The sequence below is a fragment of the Sardina pilchardus genome, chromosome 6 (assembly GCF_963854185.1).
Source record: "Sardina pilchardus chromosome 6, fSarPil1.1, whole genome shotgun sequence".
Taxonomy (NCBI): Eukaryota; Metazoa; Chordata; class Actinopteri; order Clupeiformes; family Clupeidae; genus Sardina; species Sardina pilchardus.
Window position 1 is genome coordinate 4,148,107 of NC_084999.1, and position 12,562 is coordinate 4,160,668.

Consider the following 12,562-nt stretch of genomic DNA (forward strand, 5'->3'; position numbering starts at 1 on the left):
CAATACGACGATTATGAACCATCATTAACACAGTCAAAACCAACAATTATCCAACCAATCCACCAATCAATTACTTTTCTGTAGATTTGAATGAAACTCTCTTTTTCAGGCAGTGGCTCAAATCCGAGGACATTCAGCGAATATCTTTATTTTTCCACAACAAAACACTAGAGAAAGAGGTATGAATTAATGAATGAATTCAAGTAAAAATATCAGTTCCATTCCTACATGTCAGTCCACAATTGCATTTGTGTTTGTTGAATCTCTGTACTACAAAGCTCAAATAATAAGGTCCCAAGTTCCTGTCTGTAATTATTTATTGGTTAATTGATTATTTCCTATCACACACGCACGCATGCAGACACACACACACACACACTCACACACACACACACACACACACACACACACATAGTACATAGAGCTCCTGTAATTAAGAGACCACTGCAAATTTTTCTGAGTTAACATGTCATACATGTATGACAGCCGTTCCAGTGTCTGTTGAATTCCAACACGAGCACACTTCGTTCTGCTTAATGAGATACTGATTACAGTAGGTGATCACTTGAACCAAACCTTATTTAACAAGAAAAGTATAAAATGGTCATCACTATCCTCTTACAATAGGATCAGCTGGCAACATAGTGCCTTAGTACCTCAAAAGTAATTGGAATAATAATAATTAAAAAAAACTTTTGACCATGCCAAAAAAGTTGAAATGAAGACGTTTGAGTGGGGAAAAGAAGGGCTCAACTGGGAGAGAGATACAGTGAGCATCAGGTAGCTTAAGGTCAAGCAGCAGACATTGGGAACAGCAAAGCTACAGACCGGCAGTGGGCGAGCATGTTGTCAGTAGTTGATAAAGATGTTCATTTGTTTACACTGTCCTATAAATAGCAGCATCAGAGAAACTGATATGTTTGCAGTGGTCTCTTAATTTGTTGACTTTTCTGGGAAGGCTTTCCACGAGGTTTAGGAGTGTGTTTCTAGAATTGTTTGGCCATTCTTCTAGAAGCGCATTTGTGAAGTCATACACTGATGTTGGGCATGGAGACTGGCTCTAATCCCAAAGGTGTTCTTGGTTGAGGTCAGGACTCTGTGCAGGCCAGTCAAGCTCATCCACACCAATCTCTGAGATCCATGTCTTTATGGACCTTCCTTTGTGCACTGGTGCACAGTCATGTTGGAACAGGAAGTGGCTATCCAAACTGTTCCACAAAATTGGGAGCATGGAATTGTCCAAAAATCTATTGGTTTGTAGCATTCAGCACGAGCATTCAGAGTTCCCTTCAGTGGAACTAAGAGGCCTAGCCCAGCTCAGGGATAGCCCCTTCCTGTTCCAACATGACTGTGCACCAGTGCACAGAGCAAGGTCCATAAAGACATGGATGACAGAGTTTGGTGTGGATGAACTTGACTGGCCTGCAGAGAGTCCTGACCTCAACCCAACAGAACTCCTTGTCCAACATCAATGTGTGGCCTCACAAATGCGCTTCTGGAAGAATGGTCAAAATTGCCCATAAACATACTCCTAAACCTTGTGGAAGGCTTTCCCAGAAGAGTTGAAACTGTTATAGCTACAAAGAAAGCTACTAGGACCAACATCATACAGTATTAAACCCTATGGATTAAGAATAGGATGTGACTGAAGTTCATATGGGGATCAAGACAGGTGACCCAATACGTTTGGCAATATAGTGTGTACTGTATACTGTATAAATTGACATGTTTAATAATCTTGCATTATGCACAATGTACAGTGCACAGAGTGCCTTCCTGACTCGTAGATGGACAAGATGCAACATGTCAACTGAAGTTGATACAGTTGCCGATAGCATAAGTCCTGGATAGACAGTTGGACTACTGTACATGTATGTCTCTGATGGACACTCTAGTAGTCCATGTGGCATGTGAATGTGAACTCTGTTGGTCCTCCAAGTGTACAAAGTAAATGTGTTGTGTGTTAACTCTTCACAGTACAGAGCAACCACTCTACCAGCTTTCAAGTACTACGTCACATGCGCCTGCCTTATCTTCTTCTGCATTTTCATCGTCCAGATCCTAGTCTTGCCAAAGTAAGTGTGTGTTGTGCTATACACTATGTTCTCACACATTTGTAAGATCTGGTGGATCAAAGTGTACTGTAAACTAGAAAAGCACTCAGAGAACGCAAACCTCAGCCAAGCGAAACCATAAACGCCTCCAGGATCCAGACGGTGATACGGATCACTCCCATTATTTAGTCGTTTCCCCCGAAAATTTCATCGAAATCCATCTAAAGCTTTTTGAGAACAAACAACTACAACAAACCATTTTCTTGCGAACAAACAAACAAATAGACAGACAGAAAGACAAACAAACCCCGATGAAAACATAACCTCCTTGGTGGAGGTACCAATATTATCAGCAGTGAGGCACAGACTCTCAAGCCAGGCCAGACATCAGACATACTACTAGGGAAGCACCTGCTCTGGTGGCACTTGGCAGGTGGCTCCACCATCGGGGGGCCACAGATGAAACTAGTGTGGATTGCTGTGGGTGTGGGAGTGGCAGACCATGTTCCTTGGCGGAGCATAGCAGCTGAGGGGAAGCAATAAGTGCCTTTATGAGAGCACTTAAGAAAGTGGGTGTAGAAATCTTACCTATAAATGTGACTCTGATGGACAAACAGGGTGGATAGGCAGATGATTAGTTAGATGCTTGGATATTGATACACATACAGTATATATGTTTGATATGATGTCAGTCAGACCTGAAAAGATGTTCTCTGTCTGTGTGTGTCTCAAGGAAAGTGTAGTGTGCCTCCCTCCCTCCCTCTCTCTCACTCCATGGTGAGGTTGGTCATGTCTGGGCTTTTAGACTGTGGGAGGAGAGGCTTAAGCTGCTGTAATGGTGTGAGCTTTGTCAGACATTAGTGTTAGACATTTTCATGTTCCATGTTCTTCATTTTCTAGACGATGGTTTGTGTAATGATGAGTGTTAAACCTCCCTCTCCCTCTCTCTCTCTCCCTCTCTCTGTCTCCCTCTCTCACCCCCCTCTCCCCCTCTCTCTCGACCCCCTCTCTCTCCATCTCTCCATCTCCCTCTCTCTCACTCCCCCTTTCTCCCTCTCTCTCTCTCTCCCTCTCTCCTCTCCCCCCCTCTCTCTGGCAGGACGGCTCCTCTCGGGGTGTCGTTTGGCATGGCCTTCCTGCTCCTCTCCGTCATCCTCCTGATCTGCTTCACAGGTCATTTCATGGTAAGAGACATTGATAGATAGATAGATAGATAGATAGATAGATAGATAGATAGATAGATAGATAGATAGATAGATAGATAGATACTAGAGACATTGAGGGCTCATGGTGTTCCTCACATGGCCATTAGACATGCTGGTTCTCTGGGGCCACAGGACATACTGTATGATAGGCTACATGTTTTTGACTTACAACTTACTTCAACTTACCTCCAACAAGTGAAAATACCTGATCTGAATATTGTATACACCTTATGCCATGTACTGCAATAAGAACTAGTTGTGTAGACCTTTGAATGCGTATTTGTACTGTGTGCGTGTGCGTGTGTGTGTGTGTGTTTGTGTGTGCGCGTGCGTGCGTGTTGTGTGTGAGAGAGTTCAGATAGAGGTTTATGGTCCTATTTCTGAACGCTTGAAGTGCTTTGGTGTTGGTGGCAGTTGTGTGCTATCATATCAGTGCTGAGGCTTTTACTGAAGGCTGGTGTGTAGTGACCCACACACTGTTTACACAGGAGGCAGAACTGATGCATACCTCTCTTCCTCTCTCTACCTCTCTCTCTCTACCTCTCTCTTCCTCTACCTCTCTCTCTACTTCTCTCTCTCTCTTTTAATCTTCCGCTCCCCCTCTCTCTTTCCCCATCTCTCTCTTGCCCTACCTCTGTCTTAATCTCTCTTTGTCTGTCTATTTTGGATCTGTCCTCTCTCTCTCCTTTCCCTCATCCCCTCTTTTTTCTTTTCCTTTTCTCTTTCTCTGTTAATCCCTGGGTGCTCTTTAATGCCTGTCACTCTCTCCCTCTCTCTCTGCTCTCTCTCTCCCTCACCTCTCTCTTTCACTCGTTCACTCTCTCCATCATCTCTCTCTCTCCCTTTCTCTCTCTCTCTCTACCTCTCTCTCTCCCTCTACCTCTCTCTCTCTCCCTTTCTCTCTTTTTTTCCTCCTTTATTTTACCAGGTGAGTCCCATTGAGACCGTAAGTCTCTTTTGCAAGGGAGCGCTGACATACAGACAGATAAAACATGATAAAAAATATGACAAACACACAGAGCACAGGAAGACTGGTCCAACAGCAGATAAAACACAGACAATTAACATACAGAAAACCATACAGACAACACTGACAGATAGGAAATAAATAAATAAATAAATAAACAAGTCAACAGATCAAGACAGATAACACAGCACAAGAATGACTAGTTGTGTTAGTGAAAACATTGGCAGATCTGAGGTGTTTTAGAAGTTTTTTAAATGCCTTTTTAAATCTCTCTCTCTCTCTCCCTCCATCATCTCCCCCTCTCTCTCTCCCCATCTCTCTCTCTCTCCCCCTCTCTCTCTCTCTCCATCATCTCTCCCCCTCTCTCTCTCTCTCCATCTCTATCTCTCTCTCTCTCCCCCTCTCTCTCTCCCCCTCTCTCTCTCCCTCCCTCAGCACTGCAGTAAGACCTCTTCGTCCTCTTGGCTCTGGCTCCTGCGCTCGTCCGGAGTCATCGCCAACAAGCCCTGGCCCCGCATCACCCTCACCATGGCAACCACTGCCCTCATCCTAGTCATGGCCGTCTTCAACATGGTATGTGGGTGGAGCCACAACAGAAAGGCTGGCAGTGATTGGCTGGAAGCGCCTCCATGGCATGGTCTCCTGTCCCGCGCGACATATGTCAGTATTTGTAAACAAAAGCCAAGCCTACAGCTGGTCGGGGTGCTGAAGCTGAACATCCCATTGGCTGCTATGGCTCGGAGTAATGCAGTGCAGATCCGTGCCCAAGGCCGGGGGATAAACAGCCCAAGATCTGAGAGACAAGTTCTGTTGAAGTTTTGCATTAGCAACTTTTAATTAGACCTGATACACAACTGTGTCCCTGATTGCTTTTCCATTGTGGAAGTGAAGGGACTTTCCTATAGTTGGCCCAGACAATTGTGTGTGTGCGCGTCTGTGTGTGTGTCTGTGTGTGCATCTATCTCTCTCTCTCTCTCTCTGTGTGTGTGTGTGTGTGGTGTTTACTGTGTGTTGCAGGCCTGATGAGTAAAATTCACGCCATCTGCCTCTGTGTCCTCCTCCTCCATCCTGTCCACATCTAATTATACTTTGCTCGCTGGAAATGAGCACAAACACTTTTCTGGCTCCCATATTAATTATTAAATTATCGACGACGTAAAGTCAATTGCCCACACGATTCCTTAGTTTGTTCCAACGACATAACAGTCACACATCTGTTTTCACTGCTCGTCTGAACAAGTGTACAGAGGATATAGAGGAAGTTTGTAATCACTGTAGAAATAAACTTCAGCTCTTAGAATGTCTTCTTGTCTGTAGGAGTGAAGCACTAAGCCTTTAATGTGCTGAAGTGATGCTGGCTGAGTCGCTGTATTCATTACTGTGGAGAAGTGACACATTGTTCTGACAGTGACTCCCACAGACAGAGAGACACATTGGACCAATTATCTTGAGGATGTGAGGATGACAGCCCACTTCATTTAGAGGCTCAGTGGAGCTCAAAATATTGTCTGCTGTTGAAATTAAGTTGGCTTGCTTTCTTTGGTGCTTCTTAAGTAGTAGAACTTTGATTGCATTTTACTCACGCAATTAACGTGCAATTTTTGTTTTGTTATTTTCCACAGTTCTTTTTGGATGAGGACCCAACCACTCCGATCCCTGTTTACAATGTCTCCAATGAGACCAACTTTTACTTGGACGGGCTACCAGTGCCTTTCATTGAGAAGAATAACTTCTACCTTCCTGTAAGTGTATGACTGTTCTCATCTAATCTCTCTCTGGGCTCTTAAAGGGGAGTCCTCCTCAGTACAAATCATTTTGTGCTGTGTTGGTCACTGGCAGAGAAGTGAAAGAGAGAAGTTTTGTGTGCCTGAGGCTTAGTAGATTGCTTGGAAGTGAGTACTTCAAGGGCCAGCGTTTCCTTGATGAGAAAAGGCATTGTTTTGGTGTAACAGTCTTGCTGTGTACTGTAGGTGCCTTTCCTCTGGGATATGAGGTGTTTTCTCAAATAAATGTGCGGAAGTCTTCTCCATAAATCAAATCCTTATTTTTCCCTTATTCAAACACAGAGGCTTGTAGTGTTTAGCGTGTGTGGTCTTGTGTGGTCTAAAGGAGAGAGGGACTATTCAGAACATCTCCAGAGTCACATGACAGCCCTATTCATCCTTGAACATTAACCACAAGCAATTTTACGCTCACTGCTCGCTCCATGAATACTTTAAAATAAAGGTTAATATGACCTTTTGTCTGAAAGCGAAGACTGCTACTTGCTAAGCATGTGTGTGTGTGTGTGTGTGTGTGTGTGTGCCCTGGCAGTACTTCATCTACAGCTGCATCCTGGGCCTGATCTCCTGCTCGGTGTTCCTGCGCATCAACTACGAGCTGAAGATGCTGGTGATGCTGACCGCCGTCATCGCCTACAACACCATCATCCTGCACACACACGCCGCCCTGCTGGATGAATATAGCCGCTTCCTCTACCAGACAGAAGTGCTGGACAGGTCAGTAGAAACAGATGTGCTGTCAATCAATCGATCGTCAATCAATCAATGAATCAATGAATCAATGAATCAATGAATCAATGAATGAATCAATCAATCAATCAATCAATGAATCAATCTATTTGTTGTGAACTGTGATTGTGTATTTGTGTAATTGTGTATCATTGAAAAGCCTACATTTGTTATAGCAAGACAACACTACTGATGAGTTCCAAATCTACTGAGTGTGTGTGTGTGTGTGTGTGTGTGTGTGTGTGTGTGTGTGTGTGTGTGTGTGTGAGAGAGAGAGAGAGGGAGGAACTTTTTAACAACCTGTCCTCATCACTAGACGTCTGATTGTGGAGCCTCAGAATACAGTCATAGTCTGGGAAATGATCTATTATGCTGGTTAGCCATTAGCCAATCACTTTGACGTCATATATAGCTCTCTCATCTGCCAAATTGTGTGTGTGTGTGTGTGTGTGTTCTCCCATAGGCCTGGTGTCTTGAAGGACCTGAAGACCATGGGCTCTGTGTCTCTGTTCATATTCTTTGTCACACTCCTTGTGTTGGCAAGACAGGTGAGCGGTACATTTTATACGCACACACACACACACACACACACACACACACACACACACACACACACACACACACAGCAGACCCACACACATCTACAGTACCCAGTTTTTGCTGTCACCTACACAATAATTTCCCGTCCAGCTTCCAGTGTTTACCAAGAGGTTTACTATTCTCTCAGCTTTTTTTAAAAAAATCTTTTTAAATCATATTGTTATTCTTTCAATCCCATTCCATATAAATCGGGCGTGGTTCCACAATAAAGGTCAAGAGGCAAGAACAATGCATACATTGCTCATCTATTTTGATTTTAATTTAAATAAATCATCCCGAGCTAAATCAATAAATCAATTTGCACGGCAAAAGGCCACCCGTTGCCCTGGGCCTGAAGGACGAGAGAGTGTAGCCCCCTATAGCACATAGCTGCCTGGCCTCCATCCCGCTGCTTAGTTAGAGAATAGGATGAGAGAGTGTAGCCCCCTATAGCACATAGCTGCCTGGCCTCCATCCCGCTGCTTAGTTAGAGAATAGGATGTGAGAGTGTAGCCCCCTATAGCACATAGCTGCCTAGCCTCCATCCCGCTGGTTAGTTAGAGAATAGGACGAGAGAGTGTAGCCCCCTATAGCACATAGCTGCCTGGCCTCCATCTGCTTAGTTAGAGAATAGGATGAGAGAGTGTAGCCCCCTATAGCACATAGCTGCCTGGCCTCTATCCCGCTGCTTAGTTAGAGAATAGGACGAGAGAGTGTAGCCCCCTATAGCACATAGCTGCCTGGCCTCCATCTGCTTAGTTAGAGAATAGGATGTGAGAGTGTAGCCCCCTATAGCACATAGCTGCCTGGCCTCCATCTGCTTAGTTAGAGAATAGGATGAGAGAGTGTAGCCCTCTATAGCACATAGCTGCCTGGCCTCCTCCCGCTGCTTAGTTAGAGAATAGGACGAGAGAGTGTAGCCCCCTATAGCACATAGCTGCCTGGCCTCCACCCCGCCGGTTAGTTAGAGAATAGCATGCAAAGCAGTTGCTGCTGCCCTGTGAAGACAAATGCTCCGGTGGCAGACAGTGTTGGTGTGAAATAGCAAACAGTAGTGCTGACTGGCGGCCGCTGAGCAGGGCCCCTCATGGCCCACAGACAGCACCTGTGTCCACTGCCCAGGGCCCCCATCCATCTCACTGCACAGATCTCCTCTGAGATTAGGTGGCGGCAGAACCCATCAGGAGGCCATTTTCAGGAGCCACCCCCCCCCCCCCTCTTCCTCCTCCTCCTCCTCCTCCTCCTCCTCCTCCTCCTCCTCTCACCCCTCACCACCACGCTACTTTCTTATTTATTGCTTTTTTGGAGAGGGGGAACGGCAGTGGCTGGGCTGTGTGTGTGTGTGTGTGTGTGTGTGTGTGTGTGTGTGTGTGGTGAGGGGAGGGGGGGGGGGGGGGGGTCAGAGCTGAGCTGGAAATAGGTTTATACTCTAGAGCCCATGCAGGCCTGAAGTAGCCTTTCTCTGGCCAACCCCACAGACAGTCCTGCCACTGCCTATACAACAGCAAAAAAACAGCTTAGTATGTATGAGGTTGCATAAACTTGTTTATGTGTGTGTGTGAGATATTGTAAGACTCTACCAGTCTTCTCTAGTTAAGAGCGTCTGAAGTAGAGCTGGGTGTTAGAGTAGATGCCTCTGTGTATGTGTGTGTGTGTGTGTGTGTGTGTGTGCGCGTGTGTGTGCGTGTGTGTGTGTGTGTGTGTGTGTGTGTGTGTGTGTGTGTGTGTGTGTGTGTGTGTGAGCGAGCATGTGTGTGCACGCGTGTGTGAGTGTGTGTGTCCTGTCCAGAGTCCTGTATTCTCGTTAGTCATTAGGTTATTCATTATTAGCTGCAATGGAGTGCATAGAAACCTAATGCAGCACAAATAAACTGACACATTTTCGCTTCTTCATTTATTGACAACTGCAGAGAGAGAGAGAGTCTACAGGGAAATATCTGCAACTGATTTGATATGGAGAGAAATCTTCCGTTTATAGTAAAAAGAAGAAGAAACTGGGAGAATTAAACTCTAGATGTCATATGTGATTATTTTGAGTAAATAATTTAGTACATACCGGTACACTCAAAGCCCATCTGATAGGTTTGCATTGGCAAGCTACAGCATTTTTAACATTTATGGTGTCAAGCATTTGTCTAAGAGCATGGGCTTTTGGTCGTGTGTTGCTGCGTCTGATATTAATAATTCAGCACAGCAGAGGCTTTTCACAAAAGGCTGATTGCAAACATCAGAGCCCAGGAAAGAAATCTACTCAGATTAAATCACATCAGATTAAATATCTAATATTAAAGAGCTCTATAATTATTCAGAAGTGATGTTGCTCCGCATCTTCTGTTCTATTTCTCTTTCATGTGATGAGAAGAAATTTAATGAAAACAAAGGAATGTAATTCCTTAGCTGTGATTCTTAAATATGAAGGATTAATTAAACATGGCTGTGACTCCCAGAGCCATCGCTAAATCATGCAAAATGGCACACAGATCTTGACTCCTTTCTTGTTTCCAAACCCTTGAGGGCAATTCTTTTCAACTTTACACTGATCTAATATATATATGTGTGTGTGTGTGTGTGTGTGTGTGTGTGGAGGAGGGGTGTCTGTGTGCGTGTATGTGTGTGTGTGTGTGGTGGGGGGCTGTGATGATGGTGATGGGGTGGCAGATGGGACAAAAAACAGGTGGACTTGGTTAACCCTCCCCCTCCTATCTCTTTACACTGTCAGGCCTGATCCACTTTGCTCTGGGGACGCTAGGCATTGAAGATTGAGGGAAAGTGCTGACTAGACACAGAGCAGAGTCTGCATCACACCAAAGAGCCTCTTGGCAGTGATACAGACACAGTTAGAGACGAGAGAGAGCTATGACTCAAAGAGCAGTCATTAGGAAGGTCCAGAGTTAAAGCATGCTCAGTAATGACGTAGTGTACGCGTGATTAAGAGCAGTCATTAGGAAGGTCCAGAGTTAAAGCATGCTCAGTAATGACGTAGTGTACGTGTCATTAAGACTTGGATTGGGCCGTCTGTAGCCTGCTGATTCAGCGATGGAGATTACGCTCAGCCAATAAAAATGAGCGACATTTGTACCAAACAAACTAAATGCTCAAAGGTAATGAGGTAGCTCACACAAGTCTGAACTGGATTGATCATTCATCATTTTTGGCCAAGTCGAAAACAAACATGCCAACGTTTCAATTAAATTTGTATCATAGCTATTATCTTTTGGGCAAGCTTTTTTTTAAATGTTAATATTTTAAAACGCAAAAGGAGAATTGATTATATACACCAACTTAAGAGTTCAGAAAAATATGCGCTTTTAGTGCTGCAGCCTTTTTAAAGGCAATTTTGACTGAACCAAAAGGTGACCTGTGGTGTTTTGTAGTCTTCCCAAATCAACACTAGTGAGCATGTGTGCACTCAGACCTGCCCACTACGCTGGCTTTAATTACTCAGGAGCGGTCGCTTCTGTCCAAAGTGACAATTCTCAGTTAATAGCCTGCATTCAGAGGAAGCTCAGTGGCATTTAAGCCAATTAGTTTAACATTGCTAATAGTGGGCGAGGCGAGGTGGCCCAAATAACAAGGAGAAGTACACATTTGCATGTTCATTCTGCGTCGGATTTACCTTGTACCTTCGGTTTAATATGTGCATCTACATAAGAGATTTAATTAATTGGCATGTGGCAGCCATGCGAAGCTCGTCCATGTGTTCCCCTGAGCTATTGAGGCTGTTTAATGCAGACTCAACATAACAGAACAACAAAGAGTGCCCGTTCCTCCAATCTTCACGTTCGCTAGCCTTCTATCATACACTTTCGCGACGCCACTTTCCCAACACTATGTCTGACACATACAGTACAGTATGCCTTTTCATTTCCTGTTGTATCTCAATGGGAGTCAATCAAGCCATCAGTACAGTTCAGTGTGTTCAGTAGTGAACCCTGTGTTCCCATCCTGTCTGATGTTGCAACTGTCCCCCATCTGTGTGGGTTTCCACTCACCGCAGATATGTATTTGAAGCACATTACGGACATATTGGCCAAAGAAAATGGGAGTGTGTACTGTATGTGATTTCCTTCACTGTGTGGTGTAACGTAAGGTTGACTTATGCACAGTATTATTATCATGACTGATATAGAAACAGCTAATCAAATGGCATCAAATTAAATTTGATCAAATATGAATCAGGAATGACAATAATCCACCCTATATTGTTCCATATTGAACTGATTTTTTAATTATTATTATTATTGATTTTTCTGCAAATGTCAAGCATTGCCACTCAAGATTCCTGATGTGAGAGTAGGGAGCTCTGCCTCTGGCTCGGAGCCCTGGGCCAGCATGCACACTGGGCCATACTCTACTCAGCCATAGCTGTTGTGTGTGTGTGCTGTGTCCTGAGCTGGTGTTGTGTTGTGAACTCTGAACTCTGACCTTTGACCCGGCTGAGAGTGAAGGCCTCACCTCTGTGTCCTCTTGTAACAGAATGAATATTACTGTAGGTTGGACTTCCTGTGGAAGAACAAGTTCAAGAAGGAGTGTGAGGAGATCGAGACCATGGAGAACCTCAACCGCGTGCTGCTGGAGAACGTTCTACCGGCCCACGTTGCAGAACACTTCTTGGCACGGAACTGGAAGAATGAGGTAAAGCGGATGAAATAGAAAAGATGGAGAAAAGTTCCATGTTGAGAACACCTATTTTAAGTGTCAGTTATTCTATGTGAGGATCTATGTTGTTTTGCCCTTTTGCTTTGGTAACTGCACCACATGGGAAAAGCTTACTTCAGAATTCCCTAGTTTGTTTATGTGTTTAAAGCAAATATTTACTGATTTAACAATGTATACTGAAATGCTAATCTACATTTCAGTGCCATCCCAGTGAAGAGTTACTGCTATAAACAAGATAGTCAACTGCTTAGCCATGATGTCAATATTATTGCAAGCTCTGGACGTTTTCTAAGCAGTTTTTCTGTTGGGCACATTATTAATTGTACAATATGTGAATGTACACACGAACTGTAGATGACTTGCAGATGTACTGTAGATGACACAACTGTAGGAGATCTGACTTGTCCTAGAGTTGGTTTCCAGACCATGGCATTCATTGGCATAGACTACAGGGAAAAAGACTGGACTAATTTATAGACTACAGGGAAAAAGACTGGACTAATTTATAGACTACAGGGAAAAAGACAGGACTAATTTATAGACTACAGGGAAAAAGACAGGACTAATTTATAGACTACAGGGAAAAAG

At 44.2% G+C, this 12,562-nt stretch overlaps 1 protein-coding gene across 1 annotated transcript in view; it reads left to right on the top strand.

Annotated features, from left to right (window-relative positions):
* Positions 1-12,562, top strand: part of adcy2a (adenylate cyclase 2a) — an 80,149-nt gene that overhangs the window by 60,808 nt on the left and 6,779 nt on the right. The window contains exons 15-22 of the mRNA XM_062537913.1: positions 110-179; positions 1,978-2,075; positions 3,154-3,238; positions 4,662-4,799; positions 5,849-5,968; positions 6,540-6,724; positions 7,200-7,284; positions 11,792-11,950. Coding sequence (XP_062393897.1) covers positions 110-179; positions 1,978-2,075; positions 3,154-3,238; positions 4,662-4,799; positions 5,849-5,968; positions 6,540-6,724; positions 7,200-7,284; positions 11,792-11,950 — 940 coding nt within the window. The remainder of the gene's footprint in view (positions 1-109; positions 180-1,977; positions 2,076-3,153; positions 3,239-4,661; positions 4,800-5,848; positions 5,969-6,539; positions 6,725-7,199; positions 7,285-11,791; positions 11,951-12,562) is intronic.